The sequence below is a fragment of the Glycine soja genome, chromosome 11 (genome assembly GCF_004193775.1).
Source record: "Glycine soja cultivar W05 chromosome 11, ASM419377v2, whole genome shotgun sequence".
Lineage (NCBI taxonomy): Eukaryota > Viridiplantae > Streptophyta > Magnoliopsida > Fabales > Fabaceae > Glycine > Glycine soja.
The window spans coordinates 16,924,944-16,946,281 of NC_041012.1; the positions used below are offsets into that span (position 1 = coordinate 16,924,944).

The 21,338-nt window shown below is 30.0% G+C and overlaps 2 protein-coding genes across 5 annotated transcripts; both read right to left on the reverse strand.

Annotated features, from left to right (window-relative positions):
- Positions 1-10,647: 10,647 nt before the first annotated feature.
- LOC114375408 (shugoshin-1-like) lies at positions 10,648-13,542 on the reverse strand. Of its 3 annotated transcripts, none has more exons than XM_028333182.1 (9): positions 13,149-13,542; positions 12,906-12,943; positions 12,584-12,692; positions 12,462-12,485; positions 12,285-12,353; positions 11,677-11,730; positions 11,513-11,573; positions 11,341-11,398; positions 10,648-11,100 (listed from the first exon to the last, which is right to left on the reverse strand). In XM_028333182.1, the coding sequence occupies exons 1-9, from the start codon at positions 13,302-13,304 to the stop codon at positions 10,848-10,850; spliced, it is 822 nt and encodes a 273-aa protein (XP_028188983.1). In that variant the 5' UTR covers positions 13,305-13,542; the 3' UTR covers positions 10,648-10,847. The 3 variants fall into 3 exon arrangements, with proteins under 3 accessions (XP_028188983.1, XP_028188982.1, XP_028188984.1); XM_028333181.1 differs by having other exon boundaries at positions 11,483-11,573; positions 13,149-13,535; XM_028333183.1 differs by lacking the exon at positions 13,149-13,542 and having other exon boundaries at positions 11,483-11,573; positions 12,890-12,943.
- A 957-nt stretch (positions 13,543-14,499) lies between these two features.
- Positions 14,500-20,229, reverse strand: LOC114374658. 2 transcript variants are annotated; one of them, XM_028332326.1, is made up of 13 exons: positions 19,940-20,229; positions 19,556-19,730; positions 19,399-19,461; positions 19,059-19,164; positions 18,761-18,865; positions 18,607-18,683; positions 18,371-18,488; positions 18,036-18,108; positions 17,648-17,839; positions 16,844-16,961; positions 15,931-16,155; positions 15,796-15,849; positions 14,500-15,071 (listed from the first exon to the last, which is right to left on the reverse strand). In XM_028332326.1, exons 1-12 carry the CDS (start codon positions 20,095-20,097, stop codon positions 15,802-15,804), a joined length of 1,458 nt encoding a protein of 485 aa, XP_028188127.1. In that variant the 5' UTR covers positions 20,098-20,229; the 3' UTR covers positions 14,500-15,071; positions 15,796-15,801. The 2 variants fall into 2 exon arrangements, with proteins under 2 accessions (XP_028188127.1, XP_028188126.1); XM_028332325.1 differs by having other exon boundaries at positions 14,500-15,076; positions 19,940-20,228.
- Between the last annotated feature and the right edge of the window lie 1,109 nt (positions 20,230-21,338).

Genomic DNA, 21,338 nt, shown 5'->3' on the forward strand with positions numbered 1-21,338 from the left:
TTGAGCAGTTGAGCATGAGCAAAAAATACTCATGGAAACAGTTAGTCTTAGTCCATACGGTAATTTTTTATTTTTTTTAACAACAGTCTATACTGTAAATTAAATGTTAAGACTCGATAAATTTTATTTTTCTCCCCTAAAAGATTAAAAAAAATGATTTCCCGTTGAAAAACCCACTTGGCGGTTGTCTTTTGATATTTGCCCTTTATCTTTGATCCTTCGACTGACTTTGATTTTTCTATACGTTTATGTTGGGTATCAAGTACTAGAAACCCACTTAATAAAATTTGATTCTTTATATATCAATTTTTCACACGACACCTAACTATATATCACTGCGAGGGGTATTGTTGCATTTCAATTAACTAATGATAGATAGAACTTCGAAGGGGGGAAAAACTTAAAGTATTAAGGATTAAGGAGACACTCGAAGAAAGTAAATGGGATAAGGAAATGGAAAAAATATTACTATTGATGATATAGAGCTGTGAAATCCGATTTTATCATTCACCCGGTCGACATAGTGAGTTATGGATTAATGATTCATTTAATATGTCATTAATTAGTTTGATTTGATTCGATATATATTAAAATTTTAAAATTATATATGTATCTATTATATATATAAGTATATAACTAATAATATTATTTGAGTATCCAAAATAACAAGTTATAATAATGAGATATCAAAATAGCGTCACCGAATCATTCCAAATCAATTACGTGACCGTTTTAATTGTGAATCTGACTATTAAATCCCGATTGGACTAGTCCAACTGATCAAACTGAACCAGATTTCACAACTATCCTATAGATTATTGAAATTAACTTACTTATAATTCATATTTAGTAACTTAATTTACTACAAACTCACTTGAGTAGATAATGGAATGTCTTTTCATATCAATGAATAAATAATACATTTATTGACAATGTAAAAACAAATTACACTAATCTAATCACAAATTAGTATGCATGAAAAATCTGTTAACATTTAAAATAATTATATGTTAGCCGTCATATTAAAAGAAAATCCTAATTGACATATTAAAAACCTTTGTACTGAAAGGGCATGTTAATTAAACTAAATAATTAACTATTTTTTAATAATTATTATTAACTCTTTTTTAAGGCATTATTAACTCTTTTCTTTCTTATAAAATATGAAAAATATTTCATCTTTTATTATTTATTATTTTATTTACATGGTTGCTTACTAAGAAATATCAAATTCTTGCTGTAATAAAAAATATGAAGAACGAGGTTCGTATTTTTTTTTTTGACAACAAGAATGTGGTTCGGTTAAGACTTGAGAGATACTAACAATTTTACTCCAATATATTGAATTTCATTTTGATTTTTTTATATAAAATGAAAATATGAAGAGATTTATTTTTCAAAAAAAAAATCTTAGAATGACCAAAAACATGCCAATGAACCAACTTTATTTTAAGAATATTTTGTTGTTGAAGTAGAAGGCAAACAAATGAATTTATTTCATCTGGTCACCTCACACCTCACGAAATAATTTCTTTGTAACATTTTATAAAAAAAATAAGCATGTGACCAAGAACGAACTTTAAAAAAAAAAAAGAAGGAAAATTAGATTCATTAAAACTGTGAAAGAGGATTACATCACTAAACGAACTAATACTATACTATGTACTATATAATATGAATAGCTCTCCCCAAATCTTTTTTTTTACTGAGGTTAGAAACGAGTAAAATAGTCAAACTAAACTCAAGTTTGTTCAATATAAATTTGAGTTGAAATTTATATGATCCATTTTTTTTTACTCAAGATTGATTTGATTTAAGTCCATGAACTATCTGGTTCAACTAGCAAAGCTCAAATTGCATAAGCAAAAGTCAAAATAAGATAGGTTATATAAATATTATAAATCATATTGCATCTTTGTCTCTTGTCATACACATGACAAACATATGATTATATTTATGTTTGATTGAACTCATCATACATTTACCCTACATGCGTATGTATATATACATTGAACTTCTCAATTTTAACTAATCTAATCTATAAATAAAGTTGATTACAAAACCTAAGTCTCTCTAACTAAGTTTAAGTTGTTTCGGTACATTTACAATCATATTTATTAATAAACAGGGCTGTTTTAAAGCAAAAGCTAAAGCCTATGGCTAGAAGTCCACTTTTCCGGAGATCCCAACAAAATATAAATTATATATATTTAAAAAATTACAATGTTACTTGAAATATTAAATATTGTAGAATTTTTTTTCTTCTCAAAATACATAGATAGCTCATAACATACTATTAATTTCTATTATTGTAATTTTAATGAAAATTAAAATTAATTAAAAATATTTCCATTCAAACATGTTTTAAGGGAGATTAAATAATGAATTTTATGGTCATACACTATAATTTTATACTATTAATCAATTACATATTATTATTATTATGACTTTTAAGAAAATTATTATAAAAATTAATAATTTATTATAATAATTGATAATTTGATAATGATATAAAATTATTTTATATTGAAATTGAGTAACTTGTTTTCTCTTAAATAATTTAACATATTTATCAATTAGAAAAATAATTAAATTTTAAATTTGATTATATAAATGCAACACTTGAACTTACGTCACAAAAAGTGAAAAAATATTTTTTAGAATATATTTTTTATATTATTTAAAAAATTAATGTAATTTTATTTATGACTCGGTTAATAGAGACAATGGCAATAATTTTATTACATTTCTATAAGTCATAACTTATTTAACACTTCATCGGTGAATAATATAATCTCGTTTCCTCTTCAGATGCTCTCATCATTCGAACCTTCCAGACATGTCCTTTTTCTCTAGCAGATGCTACTATTTCCTGAAAGGTAATGATGATAAATGAATCCAAATATCTTAACTGTATGAGAATTACATTAATATTAAATTATATCTAGAAAGCGTGTCCATGATGAGAAGAGATTTTCTGGTACTTTAATTACTATAATTGTTCGATTATATGGCTTTTCTTGTCGTGCATTTGGTACATAATATACGAAGTTTTTCTTGTATTTATTTATTTTTTTTTAAAAAAAGAAGAAACATTGTTCTTTCTCTGCATGTCAGTTTTGAATTTTGACAAAGAAATAAAAGAAAGAAAAATGTAATTATAAAACATCCCACGGCACCCAACTTTGACTTGATCAGAAATAGGTCTGTATGTGCTTAGTAGACTACCTTAGAAATTAGAATAGAACCCTAAGGAATATTTTCCATTAAAAAAATGATAGACAAATTACTTTTACATAAATGATGGACACATTTCGCTTTAATTTATATAATATAATTTTTATCCTTTGATAAATTTATTTAAGTTTCTATACATATGATTCAGCTACATGCATGGAAAGATATAAGAAAGATGTGAGAATATACGAATTGTATAATTAGCATTTTTATTACCCATTTCAATCACTGTTTAACTCACCGAGCTTGGTAATATCATATTCAAGGTCTAGAGATATATATAAGTTAGAGTGGTCACAAAAAGGAGCTGGTAACCAAACTTTCCCACCAACATTTGCCCAAAGAAAGGTGAGGGCCCTCTTTGAAATAGTGAAGTCCTATGGAAAGGAGGCTTCCATTTGACGAAATCAAGACCCAAACGCTGTAGTTTCTAGAAATATTAAATGATATTTTGATTAAGTAAGCTAGGGTAGCTTACAACTACATTAACATATCCCCTATAGGGTAGGACACGTGTTTGAAGACAAGCCACTTTTTTAGTCATTTTTTTTATGAGCTAAATATTTTTTGTCATTTATCACGACTAATGGCCGTTAAACTTATGATGAGGATAAATACGTTAATTAATTCCACCATGATGTGTTATCATATGCAGGATAGTAGGATACCTAGTGGTTACATATTAATTTAATTAACGGCAAAATTATGTCTTTGTTTTCTAATTTCGAGACAAAGTGTGTGGTAAATCCAAATTGATAATACAAAGCCCAAACCCAAAAGTAGTTGAACAGGGCACCATACCTTTATGTCCCATCTGGGTTTGATTTAGAATCTTTACAATTTGGATTCTCTCACCTTTCTCAAATTACATGCATGCTAAGAAGTGGGTCGATTAATGCCTAGGAAGCGGCAAAATTAAGCATTTAGAAGGGGCCATAAAGTGGTGATAGCGCAAGAGCACCTTAAGCCACGCAGGGAAGATGCCAGACAGACAAGAAGGACCTTGAAACCATACTTATGCTTTGAAGACTATGATTTTGATCTTTATTAGTGAACAGTGACTCAATGAGGGCTACAAGGATTATTTAAGGGTATTCCCACTTTGATTTCTCCTTCTCGATCTTTTCTTTTTTGCTCACTGAATATAATATTTCTGCAGATGGCATTGATTTGTTGTCCACTTGTGAGGTTCAGGAATTTGAGGACCTTTTGGCCTTTGTGCTGTCCCCTACGGATCATATATATAATTTATACCCTTGACTAAGTATTTGCCATTAGTTTGGGTTAATGAGAAAGGATGGAATTAAGTGAAATATAAAAGAATGACAGTAATTAATTTTATTATTCAGATTCTTTTTCTTTAAATAAGATTGAATTTAAATTATATGAATAAAGCATGCATGTGGTGAAAATGCTATCCTTTTAAGTTAATTTACTTAAGTGATTTGCACGTAAAAAAGATTAATTGATCTAACTTGATTTATATCAATTAAGATTTAATGAAACTTTTAAATATTAAATGTTTTAAAAATAGAGCGGAGTTACTTTTTTTATCCATATTTCATCATAAAATTCATCAAATTATTGGAATTATAATTTATCTGGTAAGCGATGTAGAATTTATGAAATACGGGAACAAGTCCTACAATCAAGGTCAAGGGATAAGAGTGGCTTAGACCTTCAAGTATCATTAGGATCATCTCATCAGATACAATCCACTTTAATATAGAGTGATTTAACACGATTTTAATCTTATTAAAAGGTGTTTTAATTAGTTAAGTGAAGAGGACATTTATAAACTATCATTGTTTTTTACTCTAAGCAATATAAAACTTTAGATATATCAAAGCACAATTATTTTAAAAATAATATTTTTTAGAAGAATGTAAGATAATAAACGAAGTTGGGATGATATGAAGTTTAACCCAAACTTGTCCTCAAAAATGCATCATCTTTCATTTCAAAACTCAAACTTATCCGGGTCAACTTTGAGACAAGTTAAGTTAGGAGACACTTTTTTTTTACAGTAACATATCTATTCTTACTCACCCCTAATAACAATAGATACCAAAAAAGTTGATATATTTCATATTTTTAAAGGGTGAAAGTTAAAAAGAAATTTTACAAGAATCAAACCAAAAATTACATTTTACATGGAAAAAACGTATTCAACCAAAAAATAAATTCACTAGATACATCTCCTTCAAATATTTTCAAATATTTTCTATGCTTGCTTGATTTAAGGATACATGCTACCAGAGAGCTACTTTACAAAACTTGTGTTGGTAACGAAAGAAAAGGAAAGATAATATTTAATTAGTAGGTTTAGTTGCCAAACAATTATTCTGCTTGCTAATAATCAAAGTGATCTCAAAGTTAATTGGGTTGTCTCTTGCAAGATTTCCTAATGTCTCTTGACAACAATTAACGAATTTCTTTAAGGGGGTGGTTAAAGAGAGTCATATCTTTAGTCTAGTATCAAAAGGGTAGATGGATAAAGTCATATTCAACACTTTTTTTACTCCTCCACTTTCAGTCTTTTACACACGAAAATATATTGCACCAAAACAAAATGCTAGAGTGAAATATCATAAGCCTTATAATTTTGTTCATTTCAAAATCAATTTTATATACATTATGGATATAGATATTATGTATCAGGAGTGTAGGATATTGATGACGTCTAAAATTTAAGTGTCAGCATGCTAATGGATTCTCTATAAGACTATGACATTGTAATGACCATTAACCTTTTACTTTGCCTGCAAACAAAACTTCATGCTCAGCATATGCTTATTATTTCCAATTTTTCACTACCACAAAAGTAATTTTAAGAGTTGATATGAAATTAGCCTTGGCTTCTTTAAAAAAAAAAACAAAGAGTTGATATGAAATTAATTAGTAAATAGAGCTCTGACAAGTTATTTCAGGTATTGTACATGACTAATTAATTCTCCTCAAATAATTAAGGATTAATTATGGATATGTTTTAAACAATATTGCCTTATACATGGTCTAATAAACCAAAAACATTCAGTAAATAGAGCTTTAATAACATTTTTTAACCACTGTCGACTATAAAAAACAAAAATTAAATAATAAGAAGTTTGTGTCCACTTCAAAATCTTCAACTAGATCGACTACAAAAGACCATACGTTGCTTTTAAGTACACAAACGTATCAATTATCAAATCTTCTAATTAATTAACGCACCGTTTGAATATAACCAATTTCAGCAGACGTGTGATGCGATCAACAAATTATGTTCACAGATTAAATTATTGTACACCAAAATCAAATCAAACTGATTGATTAATTAGGGTTTGTAACAAACAAACAAAGAGCCAGTTTACATAAGCTTGAGATTGCATAAAAGACAGAATATACCTTTGATTAAATGTGAAGATATTAATTATTGGATTAACACACAGTAACATAACAAAGGGTAGTACTTAGTTCAATTTGAGTGGGGTCCTAACGGCTAATACCTGTCGGAAGGAACCCTAGAGAATCATGGATGCCAACTTTGTTTAAAACGCGTGGGCTCCATTTACTCAAAGCAATTAAGATTAGAAAAAAATAATAATCAAATTAATAGGGAAAATGGGTCACTTAGAGCCAATCCTTTATTTATTTATATATATATATATATATATATAGAGAGAGAGAGAGAGAGTCTTTAGGTGGGTCGTCAATTCCATCACCAATCATATCATGTTTTGCTGATCTTTGGAATCCCAAGCAGTCATTAACACAAAAGTTGGGGCCCCAGTTAACTAAAGTTATTATTAAGTTAATTCAAATATTAAATAATTAAATTTGCGAATTAAAAATTAATCCTAGAATATATTAGCAAATTATCACATTGGTAATCTCTCCTTGTAAGCAAACTCTACTAGGATTATGATTTCAACAAGACCATATTCGACAGACATGGTCGGTGTGATTTATATCCAACTCAAATATGTGAATATCAGAATATATTAGACTTTTCTAGGATTAAATATAAAGGTTTGTTTACTTTTTTCATGGTGAAATCGATTGCTTTCTTACAAGGAAATCAATAAAAATGACAATGATATATAATTATATAATTTTTTTACAATAATGAGATATACGTATAAATTAGGTAAATAACATTTTTTTGTTTTCCTTGTAAAAAAACAATTCTTTTTTTAAAAAATAAATGGTAATCAAAATGATTATTTAAATTCTAAATGATGCTTATTTAAAAATGCTTTAATTATGGAAAGTAATATTTTTAAATTTTTTAAAACATTTTAAAAAATAATCATCTCTTTAAAATAACTAATTAAAAAAATACTTTGTAACTAATTCTTTGAAAAATATTGATAACATAATATATTATTATCTAATCATAAATTGTTGTGTATGAAAAAATTGTTAAATTTTATAATAATTACTTTAAAATTATTTCTATCATAACTTATAATTAATTCAGTGCAAAAACTATATATATATATATATATATATATATATATATATATATATAAAATCAAAGACATTTGAATGTGATGTGTACTTTTAGGTAAAAAAAAAATAAAAATTTAAAAATATGACTAAATTTGATAAAATATTTTTTTAAACATAATAGCCATACAAAATCATGCTAGTATTTTTACAGTTAAAAACTAATTATTTACTAAACTTATAAAAAAGTAGTTTCTTTTTTTTTTTTTTTTTGGTATGCAAGAGGACAAAATTTACCAAAAACTACACTACCAAAATACGAAGGAAAGAAACCTTTACGGCCACTAAATCGTGAAAGAGCAAATCTTTGCATTGTTATCCTTAATTTATTTCTGGTTGATTTGGGCATATTTCACATAATTTATATCTTTAGCAGAGTTAATTGAACGGTATAGACAATATTTTTATTAAACTATTTTTGATAAAGTATTCTAAAATTTTCCCAACAAGCTAGTTTCAAAATGGTTAAAAAAATTATCGCATAATATAGTGCAACTAACCAACTAAGATCACATGGTCGACTAAATTTCGATACTTCTATAATATTGTTTTTCTGTACTTAATTTTTTTTTATTTCTGAAAAAGCTTCTCATGTGTGGAGCTGAAGAACAAACGAAGGTGGATTTTAAAAAATGTGAATTAACAACAGGATTTAGGGTCTCGAAGTGTACGAAAAACGACGGCCCCTTGGTTTTGTCGCATTGTGGCGACCAGATCTTGCATGCAGACAACATCCATTGTTAGTTAGTTTGCTTGGATACTGCCGCGTGGCCCAATCTCATTTCCAACTATCCTGTTTTCATTTTGCTTTTTCTAAGATGGGAATGCCAATTTTAATACAGAAACTATATTTATTAATTATAATTTAATAATTTTATGTTGTGATACAATATAATTCTCTTATAGGAGATGATCTTACTCGAATCAAGTAAGATTATTGTGTAGATAAATTTATCTCTTTTGGTCTACAAAGTTTAAGTTATACTTGAATGGATTTTTCATCATCTTTTATTTTTTATGAGCTTATTAGGTACAAAAATGTCTCCCCCCCTCCCTCATTTGACCCTCCCTAGTGTTTTGGTTACTTGTGATTATTAATATATTTTGAGGTAAGTTTCTTAGGTGTAACTGGGGTTGAGGTGCTAACATATATAGTTGAGATATCATTCGCTATTTTAAACCTGATCTCACCTCCTCTCTTTGCAAAAAAAAAAAAAAAAAATAGAGAAAAAAAAGTAGAATTACTATGGACAAAATTAGATATTTAATCATGTTTCATATTTAGGACATGAATTTGAAATAATTCGTTAAAATAAAACAAGTTTATCAAATAATTTACGCATTTGGTGATAAAAATAAATGTATATGCAATAAATTTTAAAATCATTACCATCTTTAATCAATAATTTATATTATATTATATTTTATTTTAAAATATCAGCTAGAGTCAAATCTGTATTATGCATTGGAATATGTAGGGACATTCGCGAAACTTGTAAGACTCATCCATAAATGTTTTTTTTAGTTTTTATAATTAAATATGTTCGCATTTTAATATTTGTCCCTTTATTTCTTAGACAGTTGTTAAAGAATACTCATTAGCAAGTTTTATAATTTATTTCAATTTTTATACTAAGTGGGGAAAAAAGGTACAAGAAAATCCAGGTGAAATCTGATTATAATAGATAAAGCAATCCATCATAAGGACAGGGAATAAGAGGCAAGAAATATGGGGTATGATTTTGGTTTCTGAGTTGATAATAATAATAATAATAACATAAGAGAAGAGACATCATTGTCTAAACAAACACCAAAAGGAAAGGATTAGCAATGTTATTACGCATAAAAATTGAAATGAAAAGCAGCTAAGAGGAGGCCCCACACGGTTTCTTGGTAAAGCCGTTTGTTTATTGAAGAAAGAAGAAGATGGATGATGCAATGCAACTCACACAAAGGCACCAAAGAACTGTGGTATTGACTATTGAGTCTCATAGCACATGGTTGCACAATTTCGATTCGGTCAGAAATCACTTGTCAAGAAAAAGGTCACATGGCTTTAAGACCTTTAAAGCTGAAAATGATTTATCGTGTCATTTTCTTTAATATTTTGTTCTGTCTTCTTTTGTTATTTTAAATTTTTGGGTCCAACTTCATTTATGTTAAATAACCCTGACTTGGACCCTGTGATAAAAACTTGACGGGCTTGGATCTGGAGTTGCAAGTTGCAACAGAGTCGACCAAATATTTTGGGCAACTTAGAATAAGAAGCCCACATACAGCAACAGTTAAGGACTTGCAACCCTTATGAGTTATGACCAAAAACGGATCTTGTAATCCTAAGAAAATAGTTACTGCAATAGTAAAGGAAGCCCTTTAAACTTCTGTTTCATTTACATGAATAATCCAACTTATAGATATATATTTTTTGGTAATTAGATAGGGAATGTTTGGGCTCCCTAAGTTTCTTTCTATAATTTTGCCACTACAACGTGTCTAAGATTCTGGTCTGTTTTAACATTTTAAAACAGTTTTTACAAAATTTATTTAATCCCTAACTTACTTTAATCAATTTTTCGGTGATATTCATTAAAATAAATTATTTTTTTAACTTATTTTGATAAATTTATAACAAAAGTTATTTAGAATATAATTACGTTGTTTATCTGCAGTTAAAAAAAAAAAGTTGTTTATCCAAACAAACTTTAAAACTATGATTGTAGATAAAAGAGAAAAGGGCAAAAAATTGCGCATGAAAACTGAGAAATAAACTTTCATAGAATTTGGTGTCTCATTTTACTTAGTTAATGGAATTATATTCGGCATACTTTGTTGTCATAATAGGATGAGTGATGTGGTATTTTTAGAAATATCATACAAAAAAATCACACTCCAGTTAAAGTGTTTGACATAAGAATGTTATTATCACCTAAGATTCGTCCCAAGTGACTGTTATTATCAACTAATAAAAAATAGTGATTAAAGTGAAAGAACTCGATGAAAGCCAACGAGCTAGGAACATGTTGGATACAACACAACATACTAATCAACACCATCATAGGATACATATGTTAAATGATTAAAGACAGAACATTAAATATAATTTTAGCAGTTAATTTAGCTTAGTCTAGTCTTCGCATCTTGACATTTACGGGAATCTCCTTGTAAGAATGAACCTTCTGAACTGCTCTTCGCAAGGGTCTTCCGAAAGAACACCTTGTAGCTTCATTCCTTGAAGCAGAGCTTTTTCCTCTTTCAGTTTTTGAAGTTGGAGATTGAGTGACAAGATATGTAGCATCCTCTAACTCGAACAAATTCTCTAGAGGTTCATGTTCATGGGTTTTGAACGTAGTAGAATGTCTCCTCAAACGTCTCCTGTGTATCAAAAAATTGGAATTTTTATCATAGTATCAATTTTCTACTATAAAATTATCATTTTGTAATGCAATTTCAAGCATGTCATTCATTCAACACAACTAAAGAAAAGTGCTTTTGTTCAATGATCTTAGCATAGGTAACCAAGTCATTAATTTAAAGTTTTAAACCATGAATTGTTCATCTTAAATTGAATTAAGCTAAGAGTCAAAGGTTAATGTTGTTAAAGCGTGAACTAACCTATTGTCTTTAACCTTGTCTTTGTTTGTATTCTTGGAAGCAGTAGAAGAACCAGTAGCTGCAAAGTTCCATAACAAACTTAAACAAAGTTGATTAAAAAAATGTCAAAACAGTTACTATGAAGTTAAGTTCCAGCATTTACATTTACTCCTTATGCGTCTTCTATTCATACATTTGTGTTGTTCATCATTGCTGGCTTTAGGGGATGGCACTCCTGCTTTTTTATCTCCTTCCTTGAGCCAATGAAAACATACAGCAAGAAAAAGAATGAGGAATAACATTCATCAATGCCATCAATTTGGCAAGCAAATAAGTGAAAGGTTTTTGCCTAGGCACCTGTAACTGTGATAATGCAGTAGGATTCTTTTCGCCCTCAATCTCCACTTTTTCCTGAAAAAATATGGAGAGGTCTGGTTCAATATTGAAGGTCTTAAATTGTGGTCAATGTTGTGATTGTGGTTTAGTTGCATTCTTTAATATTACAAGAAACTGCCATCAGATGTGGTTGATGCGGCCACAATTACAGTTGTATTGCGGTTGTAGAGACTACAAAAACCTTTATGTTACAGCTAAAATCATGATAGCAGGCTATTTTGTTGAACATTGAGGCTTCATAGTCATCAAAGTACACTATTCATGTCAATAGACAAACTTCTCAATACATTTTCCTCCTAGCAATGATATACAAACACCTACTTATTTTAAACACCCCACTGACACTTCTAATTTTTTTCTATCACTCTTCCTATCACATCATAAATCTTATAATATCCATATTTTTATATTTTTTTTCTTTAGGTGTCTTATAACATAATGGGTGTCTATGAAACATTTTTCTCTTCCTCTCAACCACATCCTACACCCAGCATTCCATACATTTGGTTAATGTAAGCATGTAACCGAGATAATGTAAAGCAGAAAATCGAGCTTAAAGCATAACATACCTGCACGTCCACTGTCTTTCCTTTAATCAAAGCAGCCCTCCACAAAATTTCATGCTGCAGCGTTTTAATCTGAAACAACCATCATCCAATTCAAATAAATAAAATAAAATAAACAAATTGAAGTTGTAGTCCACAAATACACAGTTAGAGAACTAAACCAACTCACTCATGACTCACCCTTTCCCTCCCCATGTTAAGCTCCTGCAAAATTAACCACAAACAGTTACTACTAACTATTTTCACTCTCAATTTAACATCAATGATTAACAAAGCAATTATTCAATTCCGAAACTAATTACCGCTAACATGTGGGTATTGGACTGAGCAAGGTTCCAGTTTTGGATTTGCAGCTTCTTCACATCAGCTCTCAGCCTCTGCAGCTCCGAGCCAGTCGCTTCAATTATCTTACTGCTCAATTTTTAATCAAGTAAACAAAAATTAATAACATTTTAGTTAATTTCTTTCAATTCTAGGATCCTAAAACTCGATAACAGGACCAAGGGAGGGTCTAGGTCAGTTTGTCAAAGCAGGATTTGTGAGTGTTGTAAACCCCCTAGTACTGGCTTTGATTGTTAGATAAAAAAAAAAAAAAAAAACTTACTAACAGGTACATTTATTTACTTTCTTTCTGTGAGGAGTTGAATCAATGCCGTTCTTTCCTGCATCACAATAATTTTTAAATTAGACACCCAATAAGAAATGGTCAAACAAGTGTCGGTATTAGAAACATGTTTGACACGACCACACTTGGACCAAAAGAGGTGTCCTCGCTCCATAGATCGCAATTCAACCAAAATCATTTAAAAAAGAAATAGATAATAATATTATAAAATAAAGAACAAAAAGTAAATAAATAAAACGTACCTTGAGGAGTTGTTGAATGGAATTGTTATCGGAGGAAAGAGTAGTGTCAAGTTGTTGAGAGTAATTAGGATTAGTGTTGTTGGTGATATCAGAAAGCTTCTTTCGCATTAAGCTTCCGATGGATTTCTTTGCCATTTTCTCTCTTTGCATGCTCATAATACTACTACACCAACTGTTATTGTTGATTAATTGTAAGTTTGGATATTCATATGAATGGAGGGTAGAAAAGTGAAGAAACCAAGATTGGAGAGAATGAGTGTGTTGGAAGGAAAACAAAGCGAAAAAGAAGAATAGTTTCGTTCGTAACCTAACGGCTTCTTCAACTGAAATTACCGTTACGTCGTCCGAACCTAATTCAAAGCCTTCCGAACCTCCCTTTCAAAAATATCAAAAGGTCACAGGCGCGTTACCTTATCGCCCCATCCTGTTTCAAATTTTCACCTTCACCCTCTTTGAATTTTGATTTTAAATTTATCCACCCTTTATATCTTTAATTCAGACTTTTTTCTTCTTTTAGTGATAAAAAAAGATATCTTAATATACTTTTTGTTTTAATAACGCGTGTGATTCTTTTTTTTTTTAATCTAACACGTGTAACTCAGATGAAAAAAAAAGTGTTTATTTTTCGTTTAACTTCGAATTCTATAGATTCAACTATGCACATTTTTATGTTTTGAAATATTTTTATTTTAACATATTTTTCATATTCTGCTTATAATAATAATACGTATTTCTTTTGTATTATTTTATCTTAAGTAGCACTTGTATATTTTACTTCAATCAATATAACAAGTAATGCATTAGATTACTTGTTAATTACAATACAACCCATTTTCTTGAAAGTGATCGAATCTTTTTTTACTTAAAAGAAATGTCATTTATAATTTTTTTATCTTGAAATTCTTTTATATAGTTTTGCAAATTTCTTTATTATTTTCTTTAAAATAACATCTGTTTTAAGTTGTATCACCTTAAAATAATTATACATATTTTTTATTTAATTTTGTTTTAATGTCATCTAAATTTAAAATATCAAAAGAAATATTGACAATAAATAATATTTTAAAATTAATCCAATAACATGCATGGATATACAACTTTGGTTTTAGTATTTATTTAAATAGAAATAAAATGAAAGGAAATAGGAAAGAGAAAAATAAAATAAAAACTTTTTTTTTCATTTGTTTGAGGGAAAATAAAAAGTAAGAAAATCATTTTCCGAAACCTACTAGAAAACACCCCCACCACCAGTTAGCATGAAATGGGAGAGAAGTTATCTCTCATTCTTTTTTTTAATTAATTAAAAATAATTTTTATAACATGATTTTAAAAATGAGGTGATGCCATAATCTAAAGCTCTCAAAGGGAAGAGTATAATTTGCTTTAAAAATTAACCAAAACTTGTTTGTTTTGGAGATCAAGGATCCAGCACCACTAATCAGTTAACACTAAGTTACTTGTCTGTAGTTTGCAGTTTCCACACCTTTGCTGCTAGGAGCATTGACTTGATATAAGAAACAGGCACCAAAGAAACTACTGAAGATAGGGTACTTAGGGCATTCAATACTACTATAGGATACTGTTGGACTTTAACATAAGGGGCACAAACACATGTCATTACATGTAAATTTTGTGTGAGAAAGGTTATTACATGTTAGCACGTAGCAATTTAAACAACTCATTTTTGCTACAAATCTTGATTCATACCAGCAGCAGCAAGAAGCAAAAACAACCCCCTCATTTTTGCCACTAGAATGGCATCAAAACATCTCCTTAAGATGAGTGCATTCTGGGAGTCTGAAGAATCTGATGTGTAGTCAAAATATGATAGGTGCCAAAGCAACACGGCATTCCTAACCCTTCAAAATTTGGCCATTTAGGCTACTGCCCAAGAGTAACTATGCAGCTGATTTATCTGATTCTCTGTTCTGTCATAACAAAGATGTCCATTACATATAAAATGCCAAATAAATGAAGATGCACCCTTAAGGGAAAAGAGTGAGTTGTGTCAGTGGCAGTTTGCAAGGCAAGAATGCAAAACATTGGTAAATAGTCACTTCATAACCACTGTGTCACATCATCCTCTAAGGGTCTATTTAAACTTCTCCATAAACACTCATAAGAGAAAAAAACAAGAAAAATGAAAAAAAAAAAACCTCCATAAGATAAATTAGCTTTTGCATAAGCTAATTTATAAAAGTTTTCTTATATTAACTTCTCCAAAAGGTTATCTTTAACATATGCATAAGCTAATGGAGAAGTTTTTTTTATTTTCTTTTTCTAAAACTGCTTTTGGAGAAGTTTATCAAAACAAGCCCTAAGGCTTTTACTGTCCATGATATTGATCATTCGTTTAGATGAAGTTTTTTGACAAAATATATCGCCGTTCAATAGACCAAGGAATAGGATGAGTATCATCTTGCACATCTACAGCACTCACTATTAAGGTTCTTAACATGCAGAGGAGTGAATGCAAGTCCAAACCCAGAAAACCCTTGCCAAAGGTTTACAAGACTTTAGCCCTGTCTATTGCAGGATTTGATAACTTTAATTAAAATATTTTAATCTCATTCTTTGTTTTTTTATTTTCTCTGGTTGGAGAAATAATACATGTGAGATAATTCTGGGGATAGGATACTGAAGATACCTGAAACTATTTGTAGATGGAGAAGTGCAGAAGATATGAAGCCCTATGACGAACCTGTAAGACAAAAATGATTTCTGTACATGAAATCACACTAACCAAATCGGTGGTTAAAAATAAGAAAGCCGTTTCATTCACCTTTGATGCATATGATCGTAGGTTTGTGGCTGAAATCAAGGTAGAACAATGTCGAAGATAAAGAGAGAACATCTCATAGATTACAGGATTGTCTTCAATTAATGAGTTGGACAAAACCCAATTCTCGGTCAAAACTAAGTTAATATACATCCTGTAGAAATCACAACTGTTGTCTTTGAAATTAATTTCTGTAAGTGATCTGAGGATCTCTTCTCCACTGTAGACCTGAGGACAAAAGGTTAATCTCAATTTCCAAAAGTTCAAAAGCAAATGTATCCATATTTCATACTACAGCTATTAATTTGGTTGCATTCATTGATGACTTGTTTGACAAAATTTTCTCATAGCATTTTGTTATCAAGTGTCAAGTTAGCTTTGCACACTTGTGCCAAGTGTTTCAGATCGTAATACATGGAAATATTTTAAAAGGGAAATGGAACTCCAACTAATAAACCAAAAATGCATTATCATTAATGAATAGATCTACACACTCAAACAAGTAAGACTATACTCTAAATTACATAATAAAATTGATTAATGGGTACAGAAATATCAAGAGTCTGTTTTGAAAATTTTAGTGGTGGTAACTTTGGATTAAAGAATACAGAAATATCAATGGCCTATTTGAAAGTTTAAGTGGTGGAGAAATTTCAGATCAAGTATGATTTTAGTGTTTGTTAATACCAAAACAAGAATGAGTGAAAAAATTGCTGACAACATTTCACATATACAAAAAAATGCTTAAATTTTCATCACTAAAACTTTGGTGCTAAGATTCAATCAAGCAACAGCAGACTTCGTGTATAACCTGCTGCTCATATGCTAACTTTCCATCATATGATCAGGACCTGCATTATACTTTATATATGCACAAGCATAAATAAACTTGCTAAGAGAAGGGCAGGTAGCATACTCCATCAAAACAAGAAAGCAGTGTTTGATATGCAACAGCACTCCTAAGTTGCTTGCAACGAGAGCTAGCTTCTGAAATACATTCAATAGTCCGGATGCAATTCAAATCCTTTGAGACTCTGCACATCCACGACAGCAAGAATAAGAGAAAGGGAGCAATGACAATTTACAACGACAATGGGCAAGATCTAGAGAATAAGTATCAACATACAATTCAGCTTGTTTATTTACAGTACATACGCACTAGGTCATTATTTCCATTGATGATAACCATACAAAGAACTTGAGAAAGAAGACAGATCTAGGTAGACAATCCTTATATTATAAATTTGAGCCCTAATTTTTGAACCAGATAACATTTCCATTATACTCTCTTTATGAAACCCAAGTTCACCATTACTTAGCACTTAAGTACATATTTTTTAAAAATTTCAAATTATTAATCACAAAATTGTTACTTTGTTTTCAAATCATCAATCAATCTCTGCACCAGTATCAATACAGAACAGAGATCAAGAACACATATAGTACAATCCGTTTGCTCCTTCACCTAGGAATTTGAGGGACCAAGTTTTCTTCTTATGACTCACAAGTCGCAACTGGCTCTAAATATCTCTGCACATTCCCCTTTTATTACTGAATAGTGAATAGTAGTTATTCTGTTAGCAACAAAATTTGGTTCTTGTCCACTTCCAACCCTTTTAAAAAGGGGTTCTGCTAACACATATCAAAAGTAATATTACTGACAAGAAAATGTTTATATACTGTTACCAACATAGCAAGAGCAATTAATAAAAGTAATAACCTGCAAGCAATGAATTTTGCTACGTTCTCACAACTTGAGCACCATTCCTGGTCTGTAAAGTAATTGACAATCACTTCCATGCAGTCATTCAAAAGCACCAACAAACCCTGAAATTGGCGATCTAGGAACAGACAAATAATAATTTCAACTATCTCTTCAGCTTCTACAGTGGAGAAGATAGCCTTTTTACTCCTGCAATGAGAATCAAGAGATATGAGTTGACACCGTCATACTTTCAAAATATTATCACTTGAATCATCAACAGGCTATCTAATCAATGCAGCCTAAAACTCAAATAATGACTAACAAAGGAGTCAAATAACACAAAATTCATTCAGGTTATCCTTTAAGTAGACTCACTGCTGTTGGCTGTTGGCTTGTTGCTTACCTTATCAGACAACAAGCAGAGACAAATCTGATCCAAGCTCTAATGTTTTGAGGAGGTCCTTCAATGTCAGAATCTAAAACACAAAGATGTAGATTGTTCTTAGATGCATGCAGTCAATGTCAATGTGGAAAATATTAGCAATTCCACTTGAAATAATGCAAATATCACTACATTAGCTGCAATAGAAAAAGAAATAAGACAGATTTAATGTGAAAATATAGAAACACTATAGGGTTCAGACTTACAGTATTGAAACTTAACTAATTCATATTTTTATAACAACAATCTGTAACCCAAAGTGGAGAGATAAATGGGTATAGATATAAGAGAGTCACCTAAATTATTAGGCTCGGCACTGGATGAAAATTTAAAGAGAAACCCATAACTGTCAAGAGCTCTTCTTAAATCCATATATTCAGGAAACCAATCAATTTTGACCAGTGCTTGATCAACCTGGTAAAAGATTATTGTGAATCATAAGATATAGTATCAATAGACAATAGGAATTGAAATAAACATATGATTTTATCAATGATACAATGCCCAAAGTAAACATAACAAACAAGTTTACCTCCTTTTCAGAAGAGAGAATTGCACACCAAAATTCGCTGGAAGAATTGTGGAGCTCTTCTTTTGATGAATATAACACTGAAAGAACAAAGTAAAACATATGGATGACAGATTGCTGCCATGCTCATAGCTATTAACAATATGCTTTCACTCACTTGTCTTGAAGGCCCAAACGGCTACTGGCTTTTCTACATGACCACACAGAAAAGCTAATTTTGAAAGCCAACCATTGACTAGTAACCCTTCAAGAAAAATATCTCCTGAAAGAACATATAATATTAACTGATATAACCACTTAAAAACAGGCACATCAGTTTCCTCTGATAGCATATAAGCAGTAAATTGATCTAAATATGGCTTGTTTCAGTATTTTGCCATACTAAAAACAGATAGTTTTTTGACATGGCAAAATAACAAAAACCAACATCATAACAAACAAGACACTTGAGCAACCTTTGTCCGCAGTCAATTCAACCACTGAATTTAGACAGTTGTTCAAAAAGGACTGAAAAAGGTTACAACTTCCAACATCAGGAGACTCTAGAGAGGGGAAGGCTTTCTGCAATTCACAAAATGAAAACATTAATAAACTCAAGCATCCAAACAATTTAAGAGATAAAAGCAACAAACCATGTATAGAGAATGACTAAGGGTCTATTTGGATATAAGTCAGAAGTACTTTTAAGAGTTTCTCTACTAGAAATATAGAGCTTTTTCCAGTAGAGAAGCTCTTAAAAACACTTCTATCCTTGTATCCAAATAGGCCCTAAGAAACTTGTCTTAGTATAATAACCTTATCTCCAAAAACTTTTACTCCCCAAGGTGAAATTTCTTGTTCTTCACCAAAAGCTGTCAACTGGATGAGCAAGCCCAAGTAGTCAGTAACAGACAATGCCAAGTACACAAAAACTTAGTCAAAGAGAGATAAGATCAAGTAAAAAAGACGTTGCCTGATTGTGACATTTCTCAACAATCCTAGTCAACCTAGCTTCCTTGCTATCTTCATCATCATAGGAACTTTCAATCTTCTTTGCCTTCTTTTTCTGCTTTTTCCTCTTCTCTAAAAGCTTGCCCTGTTCTATGTAATGATCTTTAAGAAGATCATCCAACCCAATAATTTTCTTCCTGGTTGGATTTCAAATTCCAGTTATTTGTTATCACCCACAGTTTGTTTGAAAAAACCATGGAACACCCAGATAATGCAAAACACTGATTATTATAAAAATTGTAAGAGGGAAAAAATAAAACCCTAAACCCAAGAAAAAAATGGTAAAAATTGAAACTTTGAAGAATTTGGGGGCAAAAGGTAGCGAGTTATGGGGGTAAAGGAATACCTTTTAATAATATTGTTAATTGGAGGGCATTTGAGAAGGTCGTCTTCAACCTCAAAATCCAAAGGGTCGTTCGTATCCATCACAGAGAGTTCAAAGTTGGTATTTGAAACTATTGGTTTGCACACAAATACAATTGTTGAGGGGAGTGGCAAAGTCATGAAGCAAAGAGTGATTTTATCATTTTATGGGCTTTACAACCTATTTTGATGCACTCAAATTTTGGAGGGAAAATCTTCTTATGATCTTTATTTTTCCCCGTTGATTCACTGGTGCGCTATCAATTTGGCGGGGGATAGGTTAGGATTTTTGGTTCATTTGTTTGTTGTACAAGTTATTTAAAATAATAGGTATTACTTATATTATAATTATAATATATGAGTGCTAATAAAATAAAATAAAAAAGATAGGGACTTTAATTTAGGATTTAAGTTATAATAGAAAAAGGATTAGTTATAAGATTTTGTTATGATTTGACTATCTAATAGACTTATTATTAAAGATTATTAATATTATGTATGATTTAAATATTTTATATTTTCTTTTTTCTTATTGTAAATAGGAGAATGAAACTCAAAATTGTACATTTACATGTATCATTAAAAAGACGGATTAATCTGTTAGCCCACCTTTGGGTGGAGTGGCTTAACATGTTCAATTCATCACGCCTAATGGGACCAACCCACTCTACCTCATTTTTAACAGACTAATGGTGAGACAGACCAAAACGGATTGGACTAACCTTTTTTGTGATGTCTAACTAAGTATACAATTTTTTTCTCATTAACACCTCATGTCAGCCTCATCTTAAAAGGAGGGAAGTACATAACCTGCAATGCATTTAACATAACTGAACTCCATGTGCAGCTAATACAAAGACAATATATACACAAATACATTCACAAGTCTTGACACATACTTTAAAAGAAGGTGAAAAAATTTGATTGTTGCTGCAATGGTTTCTGTTAACAAGGAAAGTAAATCAATGAAGAAATCAGGTAGAAATTAGCCAATAAAATTCGGATTTATTTGTAATTAGAATAAAACACTTATAGGATTGTGATATTGTCATTATTATATTCCTAAAATAGCTTGATTTTTTCCAAAAATATAGCTCTAGTGCTTGTATATATCAGCGGCCCTATACAAAGTTTAATTATATCAAAATATATATAGGATTTTTTTACATATAGAAAAAAAAAACAAAAAAAGGAACTAAATCAAAAGGGGAATCTTGAAGGATAACTAAATCTTCTTCCTATATATGTAACACCAACCTTATATAGCTAAGAAATCTGAACAAGAAAACGTTCCTAGTTTACATAACAATTTTTTTAAAAAAATAATATATAAATAATATTAATATTGAATAAAATTTAAAATCTTAATAAACTAATTAAAT